At 30.7% G+C, this 17,073-nt stretch overlaps 1 protein-coding gene across 2 annotated transcripts; it reads right to left on the bottom strand.

Annotated features, from left to right (window-relative positions):
- Nucleotides 1–8,084: 8,084 nt before the first annotated feature.
- Nucleotides 8,085–16,543, bottom strand: LOC115705171 (zinc protease PQQL-like). 2 transcript variants are annotated; one of them, XM_030632419.2, is made up of 21 exons: nt 16,141–16,543; nt 15,099–15,345; nt 14,903–15,028; nt 14,174–14,311; nt 13,938–14,072; nt 13,547–13,804; nt 13,313–13,450; nt 13,161–13,230; nt 12,860–13,073; nt 12,027–12,132; nt 11,338–11,571; nt 10,917–11,081; nt 10,683–10,832; nt 10,508–10,599; nt 10,050–10,131; nt 9,864–9,947; nt 9,650–9,766; nt 9,407–9,517; nt 9,207–9,287; nt 8,636–8,830; nt 8,085–8,526 (listed from the first exon to the last, which is right to left on the bottom strand). In XM_030632419.2, exons 1-21 carry the CDS (start codon nt 16,347–16,349, stop codon nt 8,455–8,457), a joined length of 3,024 nt encoding a protein of 1,007 aa, XP_030488279.1. In that variant the 5' UTR covers nt 16,350–16,543; the 3' UTR covers nt 8,085–8,454. The 2 variants fall into 2 exon arrangements, with proteins under 2 accessions (XP_030488279.1, XP_030488280.1); XM_030632420.2 differs by having other exon boundaries at nt 15,099–15,340; nt 16,141–16,280.
- Between the last annotated feature and the right edge of the window lie 530 nt (nt 16,544–17,073).

The raw sequence follows: 17,073 nt of genomic DNA on the forward strand, positions 1-17,073 counted from the left end.
GCATGACTAATGTTATTTAAATACATGAGGCAGTATTTATTGTTCATCATTCCCTGCAGAGAATGATACGAATTGAAGTCAATCACTTTTAAAGATTCCTCGTATTAGTCATGTTATTATACATTGTTATTACTTGCAATGTTGGAAATTATTGAATCTGACATATGTTAAAGATTAAATTTTGCATACATCTTGGAGACTATGCAAAAATTGCATTCATATATTCTTTGAAATATCGTAAAATAAATTGTTGAATAATTTCTTATATTTTTTATGGATGAACAAGTAATAAATTTTTAAGAAATTTATAATAATGTTCTACTTGTTCAACGTCATTCCCCGAAGTGAATGTAATGATTTTAAATAATCAATGACATTATTTACTACTCAAATATTTCCAGAAAAAGTGGAAACAACTAAAAGATGAGATACCACACATAATCAAAGTGCATGAAATTTATATATCATGTGTGGAATTTAATAATAGTGGTCGCGTACCTGTAGTACGGACATACTTATAATCAAGATAAAAGTATACTTGATTATTTAATAGAATGTGAATTGTACAAACTTATTGTACATTTAGAATATTTAAATATCATTACCTAAAGAGAATGAATAGACATGAAATTCTATTTCAAAGAATATAGATTTCACATATATTGGTAATGCCATAAGCAAATTAATATATACATATTTTATTATTTCTTGAAATTAATATTTTCAAACTATTGTTGGTACATGATATGTATATAGTTACTATATAATTCAGTTTGCATATTCCCAAAAGTGGATATATAATTTGCTAATATTTGTTAGTGATCCAATATAATCAAAGTGATAAAGAATCACAAAATGATTAGTTGAAAAGCTTCCTGAAGAAGTCTTACATACAATTGCTACTTTGAGTAGTAAAATGTATTTGTATGTACCTAGATGTGTAACTTTTATCTAGTTATGAAAGTGATAATAAATAACTTATTATATGTACTTGTTGTACATTTAAATATATAATATATCAAGTCATGATAATTAGACTGATGAATAGTCTATTAATAAATTAGACGACTTGTTAAAAAGATATCAGGAAAAATGAATGATATGTTATGGTTATATCTATTTGACCATTACAATAACATGATGAAGTTTTCATGTATCTTCTAAATTATACACATCATTGAATTGATGATAGTGATTCCTGAAGAGTGTATATGTTTTGGAGAATAATATAATTATATTATTCGTGTATATAAAAATGAAACTTGTAATGATTATGTTGTAATGAATTTACATTACATTTTGAAAGTTTCATTGAAATACAAATTATAGTGAACCTGAAGTTCATGAATTGAATTATTTTGACATGATCAATCATATGCAATAAATTGTCAAAGAATTTGACTAAATTTTGTTGAAGAATTAGAAGATTCTTCTCATTGTTAATTTATAAGGCTCAAAAGAAGAATGTGCATATATTTGCACATAGAAAATATTTAAATTATATTTCCTTAACAATCTTGAGCTATTGTTAGATTTTTATTGCATAGTTTCTTATCGATGTGATAAGATTATATAATCATGCATTTACAAAATGTGTAAATTTATGTATTTCTAATTATACACGTATGACTCATTCTTAGAAATGAATTAAGTTCATAAGGATTGAACTTGAAACTAAAGTTTATTGAACCTGAAGTTCAATGTCATATAGTATATATGAGTTTAAACAAATATTGATTCATTGTGATATACTGAAATCCCTACAGGTATATTAATATTATTAGATATCACAATTTTTAAAAATTCTCTCGATCAGGGGGAGAGAAGCAGTTGGGATCGATGATAATTTTTGAAAAATGATCCTTGCACAAAGTATATAAGAACAATATAGTTCAAAATGATATATACCAACTGCAAATCAATATTATTCAAAGTTGAGATAGAATGAGTTGAAAACGCCTGAAGCGTAAATGAACAATGTAAAAATTATTAATAAATGTTCATTTGATTTGCCTTGAAGTTGTTAAATCTAGAGGTACTCATGGAGATACCTTAATGTTATAAAGTATTAAAATGATAACCGTGATGAAAACGGTACTCGAAGAGACTCCCAAGAGAAGTTAGACATAACACATTTAATCATAATTGAATCCCTAAAGTGATTCGTTATAGATACCTATAAATGATAAACATATTTGAAAATATGTAATTTAAAGAGATCTCTATAAGTTATGTCAATATGGGAGGAAATTATCATTTATTGAAATTTTTGTCGACAATAAATATTGAATGTGTGCATATGCAATAAACTAACATGAGATAGCAAGGATCATTGTATTAGATTTGTCGAGAATTATCGACATACATTTTGATTTTTGGCCAAAATATTATGACGCAATCCAGGCAAATTTACTCACATAAAGTGAAGTAAGACCTGTAGGATGTGCAAATAAATATTTCTAATGAGAAATTTGCATATATGTATTTGTACATAATGAATTGTTGTACAAAGTTTGCATAGACATGAGATTGATTGAAGTAAGGCTTAAATATTGAGAAAATATAATCATGATTTGATTATAGCCTGGAATATATTTTATGAGGATTTATAAGCGTCACATAAATGTTGTAACAAAAGATTATTTATTTGGAGCTCCTAATATAGTGAGAATTTGAAATAAGCCTTATCTAAAAATTCTAGAAGAATTTAATACATGTCTTAAGTGATATAAATTCAAAGTCGCGCGCACTATATGACAAAGATCTTTGTATGAAATAAAGACATGTAAGTAAATTATTATTTGAAAAATACCTATGGTTGTCTATGCAATATAAATACGTAAATTATACGTTGTGATAGACTCTTTAAGAGTTTTTGATTAATTGAAGAACAAACTTTTATTTCTTTTGTATTTCGAGAAATATTAATGTATAAAGTTTGTTCATTAGTATTGAAGTCCTGAAGTACTTCATATGTATCAAGAATTATAGATATATGATCATTTGATATGGAAATTAAGATCATAAAACAAGATGGAATAAATATATGGTCTTGGAGTACCATCATTGTCACAAATGAAAATTTATAGTACCATTAATGTGTTATGTTCATATCTACTTGAAATTTTAAATTTTCGTATGAACAAAGTTGTGTACACACATGAATGATACAATTAGTTGGATAAAGACTAATGTTCCACGAACCCCTCATCTATAATTTAGAAGTCCATGCATACTCTGGAAGAGTTATAGAAAATATATGATCAAAGATTATATATGGTGATATTTTAAAAGTGATAACAATAATCTTATGAGATATATTATCACCAAAAGAATTATGGATCATATGTGCATGAGGGGGAGACATATTCATGTTGCACTCTTTTTTCCTTAGTTCAGGTTTTGTCCCAATGGGTTTTCCTGGCAAGGTTTTTAACGAGGCAACTTGCAGATAATTATGAATATGAAATATATATTGTACTCTTTTCCCTAGCTCAGATTTTGTCCCACTGGGTTTTTCTGGCAAGATTTTTAACGAGGCAACTATAAATCATGTTAACATACTTGCATTTTATGAAGCAAGTAGAGAATGTGTGTGAGTGAGATCATTGACATAGCATATTCGGGAAACATATGGATTGCACTCAATAAAGAAGTATCAACCCAAGCAATTCTCTATGAATAATACTGCTTGCATCGTTCAACTAAAAGGAGGTACATTGAAGGAGATAGAGTTAGAACACATTTCACGAAATTCTTCTTTATACGCTTCAAGAAAATACATATTGGTGTTCAACATATTCAATCAAGTGTCAATCTTACAAACTTATTCACAAAGTTATTACCAACATCAACATTTGAGAAGACGGCAGACAAGATCGAAATTCGTCGATTAGAAGATCTCCACAAATGCCTAAATGAGGGGGAGTTAGTTTACACTATACTTTTTTTTCCTTTGATCAAGTTTTCAGCAAGATTTTTAACAAGGCAGTTATTATGGACATCCAAGGGGGAGTGTTATAAATATTAATAATTATGTGGATGTCCAAATCTTTTATTTATTACCATGAATTGTAATCAACATTCCTCTTTTCCTTAGTTTCCCTTTTTCTTAGTTTCTTAATATCTCACTCTTGTATTTGTATAAATAGGGATTCACCCCATTGGAATAAACAACTCAGAAATTCTCATTCACTTTCTCTTTCTCTCTTCATCTTCTTTTTCTTTCTTCTCATCTATTTTATATTATTTTATAACATAAATAAATTAATCATATTTATTAGATAAATATGGACTCATCAATAGATAACAATATAATAATTAAGTTAGACTTTTCTATTTAAGTAAAAATTAGGGGTGCTGTAATATTTTTGTTTTTTAATCTTCTAAACATATAAATTGAAATATATTTTAAATTTTTCAAAAAAAAAAAACAATTTTCCTTTATTTTTTTTTGGGAAATTTACACCCACTACTATTTTTTCCCCATTTATTACATTTTTACTGTTGCACGGAAATTGCAACATTTATACTGTCTTTTTTTTTTTTTTGGCAGTTTACTGCCTTTAAAACTTTAGTTTTTTTTTTTTTTTTTTTTATTTTAAGTGATAAAAAAAATGATGTGATGGGAATTGTCACATTTGTGGCAGCCTTTTTTTTTTTTTTTTTTCTTTTCTTTTAATTCAATTTAATCATTATATCAATACAATTACTCTCTTTCACACCACGTTTTTATACCTACTATCCCATTTAATTATTCATCTTCTTCTTCTTATGTTCTTCTTCTTCTTCTTCTTCTTTTTTTTTTTTTAAAAAAAAACACATCCAGTTATTGTCTTAGGGTCAAATTTTTTGTGGTTATTCTCTCTTCTTATGTGTTTACTAATCTATCTACTATTCACCTTCTTCTTCTTCTTTTTTTTCTTTTTTTTTTCCCAAATCTATAATATTACCCAAATAAAAGCTATGTTTTTATGGCTGAGATGATGAGGGGAAGGAAGACCATGAAGGTGATAGTTCTTAGTTCTTCTTCTTCGTCTTCTTTTCTTTTCTTCTTCTTTTTTTTTTAATTTTTTGAAGTTCTTAGTTATGTTTTTTTTTAAAATATAAGATTTAGTGTGGTTTTTTTTTGTTCTAATTTTCTAGAACTTTTCTTGCAAATATAGTGCATTTAGTATTGAGGATGTGCACAACATAGTTAATTTTTGATCATTTTTTTTTATTGTTTTTTTTGTTTTAGTATTGTTTTACTGTTGTTTTTCATGATTTATTTATTTGAATTAATAGGTATTTTCTGGGTGTTCTCGTGTTGTTGTGATGGTTATGTCTGTGAGTGTGGAAGATGGAGGTGTGTGTTTCTTTTATATTTTTCTAAGTAGTTATATTTGCTTCATTTGTTTTTGTGTTGTTTCAGTGTTGTTTTAGTAGTTTTTTTTTATAATTTTCTAGGAATAGACTTGCAAATATAGTTGATTTTGCATCTGGTGTTGAGGTTGTGCAGCAGATTGTTTGTTTTTTTTAATCATTTTTTTCTTTTGTTTTGTTTGATTGTTTTAGTGTTGTTTTACTGTTGTTTTACTGTTGTTTTGCCATGATTATTTATTGACGTCGATTTTACTGCTTTTGTTTATTCTTGCCGGTTTTAATGGTTTTTTCTTGGTGATTTCCGTCTCCCCACACACGAAGAAGGTTGTTTCCCCACACACACAGTATAAATGAAATGATGTTGGGCTTGGGCAGTACAAAAGTAATGAAATTGGGCTTGGGCAGTACAAAAGTTGTTTTTGCCGTGTCCCAGTAAAAATGTAAAGTTTTGGTCAAAAAGCAGTATTTTTGTAAAATTCCCTTTTTTTTTTTTTAAAATGAGTTTGGTCTTCTTTATTTTTACCTTTTTATTTCAGTGAGGAGAGTGAAATTGATAAAGTGAGAAAATAAAGGAAAAAGAGAGAAAATAATTTGTTTTATTTTAGAAATTTTCAAAATGTTGATTTTTATTTAAAAAAAAATACCAAACGTTATAAAAATATTCACTTTTCGAATAAAATTGTTTTTTAAATAATTGTTACCAATTACACCGTATAGTAATTTTATTTGACTTAATTTCTATGAGTTCTTGATTCTACAATTAAGCAATAAGTGGAGGGGTAGATACTCCAAGAAAATTGAGCAATAAAATTTTAAAAAATGGGTGGTAATTATACAATTTAGTAATTACACTATATTTTAAAATGCAAGGTGTGTTTGGATATGAGGTGTTAATTACATGTGAATTCCTAATATTTTGTTTGGCAAAATAGTTAGGGTGCGTTTAGAAAGCTACAATGTAATTGGATTTGTGTGTAATTGGAGGTAATTACACAATTTGATATGTTTGTCTTACCATGTAATTACACTGTAACTATGTAATTAGAAGTAATTGAGAGGTTCCAATTACACTCTCCAATTCTTATGGCCCCCTATGAGAATTGAATGTAATTACACTGTGTAATTACTAAAAACTTTCCATATTAAACATTAGTTATTAAAAAATATTATTATTTCCCATGTAATTACTAACTATTTTGCCAAACAAGATATTAGGAATTCAAATATAATTACCACCTCATATCCAAACACACCTTGCATTTTAAAATATAGTGTATTTACTAAACTGTGTAATTACTACCCTAGTAATTACTCTACCTAGTAATTACACAATTACTTCCAAACACACCTTTAGTAATTACACGGGAAAATAATATTTTTTAGTAGCTAATGTTTAATATGAAAAATTTTTAGTAACAGTGTAATTACATTCAATTCTCATGGGGTCATGAGAATTGGAAAGTGTAATTAGAACCCCTCAATTACTTCTAATTATACAGTTACATTATAATTACATGGTCAGATGAACATGTCAAATTGTATAATTACGTCTAATTACACACAAATTCAATGACATTGTGGCTTTCCAAACGCACCGTAACTTATGATTTCTCCTCTCACTAATAAAACATCTACAAAATAATAAAAGAAAAAAAAAAGAAAGTTAATTAATGTTAAATATATGAAGAGTTCAATAAAATCTCATTAGACAATTTAGACTTAATTCTATGATGTAAAAGCTATAATTTGATTTGTGTTGCTGAAAGTCACAATTATATCTTATATTTTCTTATACTTACAACTAAAATTTTTAGTTATATTATACTTACAACTACAAATAAAAGTTAAAATTTTATCTTATTGTTAAGTATTTTCGTTCTCTTTGAAATAAAAATAGAAAATAAAAATTTCACTAAACAAAGCCTTAATTTTCGCAAAAATTAATGTTCTCTTACAAGGTATTTTTGTAATTTAAAATAATTTATTTTAATTTTATGGCACATTTATTGAAAAGTACCTAGAATTTTAAAATAAAATAGAAAAATGTAACTAATAAACGAGGAAGAATCAGAGTCAATATTTATAATATCTTACATATTAAAATTATTTGAAAACATAATCATAATGATCTTTTCTTATTTATTTTATGAAAAAATATAATCGAAATGCTTAAATTGATCAAATTATTTTTATTTATTAAAATATAACATATATTTCAAATGACAAAATTCTCCTTAACGACATTCCTTAAGAAATTGTAAGGAAATCTGATTTAAAATTAAAATTCTTATTCTATTAAAATACATTGGTTAAAAATTGAAAAAATTATTACTAATATATTTTTAAATATATATTGATTGTTAAATATAAATGTAAAAAAGGAATAAGGATAATTACATAAATTACCATTTTTTGAGAAAAAAAAATTACATTTTTACTTTTAATTTTTTTTTTATACATTTTTACAGTTTTCAATAAAAACAATAAAAAAAAAACTACATAAAAATAATATAAAAATAACATCCAAACAAAAAAAAGAAAACATACCGATAACAAAAACTCAACAACAATTAACAAGAATACAACATAAATAGACCATATTTTCTGTGAATAAAATTATAAAAATCGTAAAAATATTTAAAATTCCGTACAACCGTATTTTTGTAATTTTTTCTTTTTTGTTATTTTTTGTGTATTTGTGAAATAATCCCAAAGAAATATGATGTAAAATATTAAATCTATAATTGAAATATATACCAATAATGAAAGTAGATTGAGCTTGTTCAAAAAACAAAAACATGAAAGCAAATTGAGCCATTTGGCCTGTTTGAAGGGTTATTGGCATATGAGTTGAGAGAATTCCTCGTCAAGTCAACTAGCATCACAATATCACATAGCCAAATAATACAATTCAGCAAATGGCTACAATGTCAAATGTAAAAGTAATACTACTCCAACGAAAATAATTACTTTCTCTTCTACATTTTTTTCCCTCCTATCCAAACCTTAGTGTAGTAAAATTTGATCCTAATCTGTGCTGTTAATCTTAGTACTTTCATAAGTAGATGGAACTCGACGAAGAAGCTAAGATTATTTCTGTGTTCGTATGCATCTCCACAAGCTAAATGCCAAAAGAGTAAGACCAGCAAGACCCGCTAATATCTGCCATAACCAATAAAATTAAACAATTCAATAAATGAACTAAAGACTTAAAGATATACCATTAATTTTCAATTGTATGATTGGCGTGGCTATCACAAGTGTAACTGACCTTAGCATCTCTTCCACGAGTGATCTGCTGAGATTGGAAAAATGATGTTATTTGTCGGAGACGAGATTTCTGGGGCATTAAAATCACGGCTGTATACTGCTTCTTGCAAGGAAAAGGAATAATTCTTTGTAATGCTAACTGTGCTGTAGATGGTGTCAGGGCTTTCCTAACTTTGGAGCGGCCTTCATCTTGAATCTGCACGGTCAAGACAATACTATTGGTAACTCACAGGCAGGCATCTAGAATGAATTTATTCCTCTGTATATTGAACAAGACAGTTCAGTAATGAAATTGCTGAAACTATAGCTAAACTCTGAATCAATGAAAGGATATTAACCCAAAACTACACAAAGGAGAGTTGGTAATTCTATAACAAACTAATAATTTTTAGTAAGAATCTGAGAAGTAGAATTTTTTCTTGACATGCATTATCGATCATGTAGCTGTACGCCTCAATTAGAAATTAACCTTATCAACTCCCCAGTTCATATGCAACAATTTACAGGACATATAATAGAAAAAAGGAAAATAGATAAATCAGGCCGGTAAACAATTGCACTGCAGCACCAACCTCAAAAGTAGAGCCAAGATCACCAGAATAGACCCTTGACTGGTAGCTGCGTAAAATCCTATCCAGCCAGTAGTAATTTTCCTGAAAGAGAATAAGAAGATTACAGTGAGACTGAGAGTGAATAACAGTATCAATTCCTAAATTCAAGAAAGTACTATTAATGGTTGTTCCAAAACCCAACACACTAAAAAGAGTTTAACCTGAAGTCCATTTTCATGGGCTCTTTGCTCAATTTCAAGAACAGTTGAAACATCTTGATCTGAAGGTCCTTCCTCTTGGAGACGTAATATTTCATCCAAAGCAAGATCAACCTGTAAGCATCAATGAGGTGATTTAACTAGCAACGTTAGAACTAAATATGGGAAGAAAAAGAAAATTGCAGTACCATTAGCACCTACAAGATTTTGCTCAAAAAATAATATAAATAAATAAATAACACCTACCAGATTCGAGGAGATTTCTGGATCACAAGAAAAATTTATGCTTATATCACCGCGAACGTCACCAGTTCTGGAAGGCTTATTACCACCAAGGAATACAGAAACACCTGCTGCATAGATCTGCAGCACACGAGTGATGAAGAAAGAGTAAATGCATGGATGACAGAAATAATTTACTTTTATTATTAAGAAAAGAAAAACATAAATGCATAAGAACCTGTCCGTGCTTGAAACGTAGAACTTGTGTTATTTTTGTTTCAAGAAGTCTGCTTAGGAACCCAACAAAATGAATTTCTTCTACCTGCCATATAATTTTCCACCATCAAAAAAACAACTATTAATCAAAACAAAGCATCTTGGATCATTTATAAAAGCTTTAAGTTGACATTTGATAAGAGCATACCATAGTTCCATTCTTTAGTTCAACAGGGAAGCATATCTGAACCAAGCATTGTGCTTCTACCATAGGGCTGTAGACCGCCTCCCTGAAAGTACAATCGATGTGTCAAGGAAACCCTAAAAGAAGTCTGTGTCAACACTAAGGTATACGCGCATTTGAGAGATTTTATCAAGGTTTCAAGTCAAATGGTATGGAGCTGCAGCTTATATAAGTGGTCTGGGAAAATGGATGGTCGAATGGGAGACAATATGAATGTTTCCTTCTCATACCAATACATGACAATTCTCTAAGTAAAGAGAAAATGAGAACAAACTAAGCAAAGTGAAGTTTAATCTTATCGAGTCAATACAACCATTTGAAAAATAATAATTGTACTGTATGGTTGCATTCTTAAAAATCCTTTATTAATGATGTAAATAAAGCATACAAATATTTCTCATTGTTTTGGAGCAATAGCCTACCTAATTATGGTTCTAGGAAAAGTGAATGGCAAGCCTCTGAGATCATCACGATTAAAATGGAGAACAGGTTCAGGAGGCTTAGGTATTCCACCCTGCATGACATACAACGAACCCAATCAACAAAATTTTAAAATTAATCACATTTAAATGAAATCCTAGTGAAATTTCTACGTACCAAATACTGCAAAATCAGAGGAAGAGCTGTAGAAGGATCAATATTCCCAACAATTACAACAGTAAAAGTAGAGGGATCTTTGAAACAGTTGTTGAAATATTCACAAGCTTTCAAGGGATCAACTTTTCGAAGATCTTTTATTTTTACAGGCTGCAGAATTTCAAGTATAACAAAGTTACAAACAGACCGCAGCCCATAAGAAAAGTTTAAGTCTTTTAAAGTATCATGCAATACCCTAAAGAAGTAGGAGTTTCCATAGTTGAGCTCCTTCACACGATTTGCAAATGCCGTGTAGGGATCCCTCTCTTGAGCATGGACTGCTTCTTCTGCCATCTGCATCACTATTTTCACATCTTCGTCTCCCGGTGTTACATTTGTTGTAAAAAGCTGGTAGACAAGCTGCCAGAGAAAACATAAAAATAAGAATAAGTGTGTAGCTAGTAAGCACTTTAGAGCAATATAACATGACAAAGACAAAAAGATTAGTGGTGAAAAAAGAAAAAGAAGAACATTTACAAGCCCAAATGCAACTTGCAATATAATTACCAACCACGTTGAACGAAATTTGCATGCCACTCATGTCCACATATAAACTTTTGAATTATTTACCATAATACAGTTTTGAACTATTTAAAGGAATTGTGCTGCTGCAAACCTGCAATGCAGTTTCCATATCTGAGGGAGAACAGTCACCAGAAAATGTTCTCATATATGCTCCAATCTTGTTTCCAACTTCAGCTCTCTTTCCAGCAAGCATATCCATAAGCATTGATGGTCTATAACCATATACACCAATTTCTCCAGCAATGGTCGGCCCCATTGAGCAAGAAAAGTAATTGGTTTCAGGGAGTTCAGACAGACCTCCGTATGAGAACCCTGTAAACATAACCTGTCGAATCAAAATATGGATAAGAAATCTAGACTGCACATCAAATCATGTTTAAATCATTCAAACAATCCGAGAAAATATATATAAATGTAAAGAAATATTATTGCTTAAAAGGGAGTTGACCTTAGATTACAATAATGAGTATTATGCATTGTCAAATGGAAATTGAGTAAAGGGAAAGTACCATTAAGGATAATATGACAGAGCGATAATTATAGTTAGACTTCCTTCTAGCACCATGTAATAAATTGCAATAAGGCAAAGGGAAAATTTAAATGGAGTTTTAAGATAAAAGGGAAGAAAATTTTGAGCATGGATGTCACTGCATCAGTCTAGCACCTAACGCTCGTCAAGGGTATCTATCCCAATCCAGCAAGAATGAACCAAATGGAAAGAAATGAACAAAACCAAGAAATACTTAGGAAATCATACAAGACAAGGAAGTACACAAGTACCTGGTCATCAAGAAAATCTGTACACTTGTAGCAAACACGCATGCCATTTGATAAAATTAATTCTGTGGCTCCAATGTTTGGATATTCACACTGCTGCACTATCTCTCTGAAAAATAAAAGTATATGAACAGGCGAAGAATTAAATTATGTATGGCATACTGTAGCCTGAATTCTCATAATTAATACAAACACATTGGTTGACAATGACTTTCACACTACAACATTACAACAAATTACTCAATACTGAGAAAAGTAATACTAGTCGAACAAAGGGAAGAGCGAAATGAAGAGTTTTCTAGATAGAGTGAAATGAGAGTAGGATGTGACCAACTATGGCTATAATAATTCATTTTGTTTATCAAAGATGCAAAAGCAAAAATCAATTTAGCTCACACCATAAAAGTTGCCATAGATCTAATGATATGAGACACTATGCGGTTAGTGAGGGCTCATTAGTACACAGGATCGGACTGGATAGTTAGTTATGATTGGATTGAAATCGAACTGGATTATCTTAGTACTATAAAGAATAAATGTAATTTATGTAGCTTCTTTTATTCGTTCTGTATTCCTTGTTCTCAGCCCATACAGAGGCTATTTTTCTTTATTAATAACATATTAGAAATTAAATTCCACAGTATCAGAACTTTGTAACTAAATATAAAAATATTCAAAATCAAATCCTAGTAGTCACATTGCAGAAGCAAACATCTAATCTTGTAAAAAAAGAATAGAGGTGGCTCACTCGAGTGAGGAGAACACAGAAAATGCAGCCAATAGTAAAAATTGAAAAAAAAAAATAAAGAGAATAGAAAAATAACAAGTGAGTTTACCCTGGATTTGGTTTTGTACAAACAATTTCTTCAGGAATTTGTTCTTCATCCCATGGTGCAATTTTTCCTTCTTTTTCCGCAGCATTAATCTTCGATACAACATCTTTAAGATCATCTACTACTGCAGAAGCTCGTGGCTCAATTGTCTTAATTACACAGCTACATGATGTTTGAAGCTTCTCTGCGTACTTGGATAGATCTGATGCCAAAATATCTACAGGTGGAGAAAGCATAAGTATGTGTTTATACCCAAGAACAAGCATTTGCTACAAGATTTTATTTAGAAATGCAGCAAACTCACGTGGCAAAATAGTCTTCTGAAGTTGAGCTTCATACTCAATCCCGATTACAGGTTCATTTCGGAGAAAATGCTGCCAAAAGAAATATTAATGCTTCTTGTAAATGATATGCATTTGGAAACTGTTCATGTACTTTGAAATTAATCGGATATACCTGTAAATATTCATCCCGCAAGCTTGATGATTGCATTTGATCACGTTCCAAATACGCAGATTCAATCTCTGACATAAGCTGAGATCGAACTATAGACACTTCTCGTTCTGAAAATCCGTGTATCCGTACCCTGGCGACCTGATACACCGATGTCATTAACAATAAAAGAGCACACATTATATATATAATATATTTGTTTTGAAAGGACGAAATCTTGAAGTAAATCAAGAATACCTCAATCAGCATTGATTTCAGGGCTTCAATGGTCCCTCCTTTTTTGCAAGATGATGTCATTATATAAGCCTTTAATGGATCAACCAGAATTTCTGCAGCAGCTGAGCATGAGAAATGAGGTGGATCCTTTCTTCGAGAGATTTTAAAAAATCTCTGGTTCAGAGCATGGAGAAACATGGATTCTGCAAGTAAATCTTTATAGTCCCTCACTGTCTTCAGTTCACCCACTTGCAACTTATAGCTAATCATTACTGCAGACTGCAATATGCATAACAATTAAAACACACAAGATCCAAATGGCATAGTTCGAGATATAACAAGAATGCTTCTATACAAAAGTAATAAAGCAAGCAAATAAATATAGATATTCATGTTGTACTAAGTTACTAACCCCAGCAGCTTCAGATTCAACAAAGCATGAAAAGCGCGGTTCATTATGAGATGGAACAGAAAATGTAGGTATTACTGGAGGTTCAGGTGCTGAAACTTTATGTCCAAAATGAGTCTTTATCAGCTCAACTACACTCTTGAGAAAGAGAAAGAAAGGGAAAGAGACATAAATCATTAAATTATTTCAAATCTAAACGAATTCTTAAAACATCATTTCCATGTGTCAAAACATCAAACCTCTGTATCAGAAAAATCTCCAACTGCTATCACTGCCATATTGCTCAAATGGTACCACTTCTTATAAAACTGTTTCACAGTCTCAGCTGACACATTCCGAATCACCTTCTCTAATCCAATTGGTAACCGTTCGGCGTACTGCATTAAACCAAGGATTTTAAGGAATGATGAAATTTAATAGAAGTCTTAAACTTTCAAGTTAGGAATTCCTGTCAAAAATCATAAAAATACAGGTCTGAGGCTCAAATGATTGAGAAATATGCATTTATATATATGTTAATTGCAGATGACATGACACAACCAGAATGAGGAACATCCTTTCCAACGAATTGTAGTCATACATTGACATTACAAGTTACAAATAAGATATATATGTTGCTAGTTTATAATATAAACATTTGGGCACCCTCCTTTCATAGGCTAGGCTTATGGGAATGAGCTCTCCCCAATTGGTTGTAACAAATGATATCCGAACCAGCACTTTCTAGTGGGGGGCCTCATTGCATAAGAGGCAACTTGAAAGACCGTGGATGTTGGCTTGAAAAAGAATGTATTGCAGGACCCCACATTGACTAAATATGAAATTGGTCGGTAATAAACCACATGGGCAACCTCCACTCATAGACTAGTTTCATGAGGATGAGTTGCACCCAAGTGGTTGTACAAAGCAAGAGTAAACATAATTTGAAACATCTCCTTTAGTTAGCCGGGAAAGTATAGTAGCAATACCTTTGAACCTTCCATCATCAAAATCCAATTTGCATCCTGCATCCTTCCAGTGGCATTTCTGCTCCCTCTGTATTCTTCCATTACAGCACCCCTTTCTTTTTGCAAATCATCTTTTGAGACACGAACCTACAAACAAATAATTAGCAACTTGAATAAAAAATACAAACAGAAGGACAATGACAATAAATTAATGTACCTCTGTGCTGAATTCTGCCAAAATTGAAATGGCCTGTGATAATAGTTCAGGCTTGTCAACAGGAACAAACAGCTCATAAACAGTGTCATCAGCAGATGTTACTGCATTCTGACAGGCACCAAATTCTGCACCAATACTTTCAAGAAACTTCACAATATCATGATTTGTGTATTTCTCAGTGGCGCTAAAAGCAAGGTGCTCAACTATGTGCGCAACTCCACGCTCATCGTCCTCTTCCAAAACTGATCTGCCATTAACTCAACAAATTAGCTTGACTATCATAAGTGTGTGCATGTGTGTGCGTGGCGTGTGTGTGTGTGTGTTTATTATCATTTAAGCTTGTTCAATAATGCACATAAAAATCACGAGGGGAAGTGTGACATGTTTATGGTATATACCCTAGTTTACATAACATTTTTTTTCTTATTTGCTCTCCTCTCTTTTTTCATATCACTAATTAGCACAACAACATTACGAGTGATTGTTAGCTATTATATTGTATTGTTCTTATCCACAGAAAGGCTCGAGTCAATTCAAGTATGGATTTTTATATTCCGTAGTAAATTACCAATGGGAATTTTCTGAAATCAAAAACAATAATTGAAGCAATAAATAAAATTACTCAATAGCGTCTATCCTATGCCTGGCTTACCTTCATAAACATTAATAACTACATTTCTTGAGAGTTCTGAATGACCTAAATAAATAATAATGTTGTTTGAATATGAAAATGAAAATGAAGGCTCCCTCACACCACGCCAATTGTTAACCGTGTAATCTTGAGATTCTCATAGTGATAGCGAATTCTAGTGAATCAAATCCTACCGCAATTCTAACACCAAAGATTAACCGAAAGCAAATTTCATTTCATTTCAAATTCATCATAATCCAACCTAAACAGCAAATAGACTAAGATTAAGGAAAGAGCTCAACGAAAATGAATCAAAGACAAAAAAAAATTGAAGCTGACTTATGTATAATATACAGCACTACGATATGAAAAAAGAAAAGTAAGAGAGTAGAAGAGAGAGAGCTGATATACCCGACTTTGACAGCGAGAGCGAGAGCAGCTCTCATTCTGGGCTTAGAATTAGAACGAACATAATAGGAGAGGCCATTATCAAGTTTGCCATAGTGAACTCCATAAGGTTGCTCTCCAAGAATTTGGTCCATATCAAGGCTGACAAGCTTCAAGGACCTGAAGCCATGTTTCTTCAGCAATTGGGAGCTCTCCGGGGGAAGGAAATCCATGTTTGTCAAAAATTTGATTCAGGATCGAAGGAAAGCATAGAAATAGAAGGTAGAGGATCTGATCCTGTATTGTGTTGTGTTGTGTTGTGTCACTTCTTCGAAACAACTCTCCACTCAACGCCAATGGCCTGGGCCCTGGCCCGCTTCTGCATTATCGGTCCGACTCCGAACCTAAACAAATACTTCCTCTTTTCGCAATAAAATTACTAGGGGTGTTAATTTATTTATTTATTTATTTATTTTTCATTTTTAGACTTTAAAATAGTTTTTTTTAATGTATTTTTATAGAATTTTACAAAGAAACTCTTATAGCAACTAACGGAGCAATCTAAATTGTAACTAAAATCGGTATAGCAACTCACATAGAAATCACCGGAGCAACCCAAATCGCAAATTAAAAAAAAAAAATTTAAAAAATAGTATATGGGATAATTCCTCTTAAAAAAATTTACAAATCGCTCTCTCCAAATAAACCGCTCAAACTAAATTGAATAAACCGACAAAAAAATACAATTCGAAATAATTTAACAAAAATCTAAACTGCTTAATTAATATATTTGGTGGATTAAAAATTATTTTAAACTGTTCAATTAACCTGAATAAATCGAATTAAATAAAGTCTTATCCCTCGAGCATAAGGAGAAGAATTCAAGAAAAAATCCAAAAAATTCGGTGTGATTGAAGCTTCTAATGTTAAAGAATTGAAAAGTGTGGAGTAGCGCAT

The sequence above is a fragment of the Cannabis sativa genome, chromosome 1 (assembly GCF_029168945.1).
Source record: "Cannabis sativa cultivar Pink pepper isolate KNU-18-1 chromosome 1, ASM2916894v1, whole genome shotgun sequence".
NCBI lineage: Eukaryota > Viridiplantae > Streptophyta > Magnoliopsida > Rosales > Cannabaceae > Cannabis > Cannabis sativa.

Excerpts from the sequence above, each read along its gene's own strand:
- LOC115705171 (XM_030632419.2), bottom strand. The coding sequence starts at position 16,349 with ATGGATTTCCTTCCCCCGGAGAGCTCCCAATTGCTGAAGAAACATGGC. Across the intron at positions 13,451-13,546 it reads TGAAATCAATGCTGATTGAG|GTCGCCAGGGTACGGATACA; the intron begins GTATTCTTGATT and ends TCGGTGTATCAG. Across the intron at positions 10,833-10,916 it reads GAAACTCCTACTTCTTTAGG|CCTGTAAAAATAAAAGATCT; the intron begins GTATTGCATGAT and ends GAAATTCTGCAG.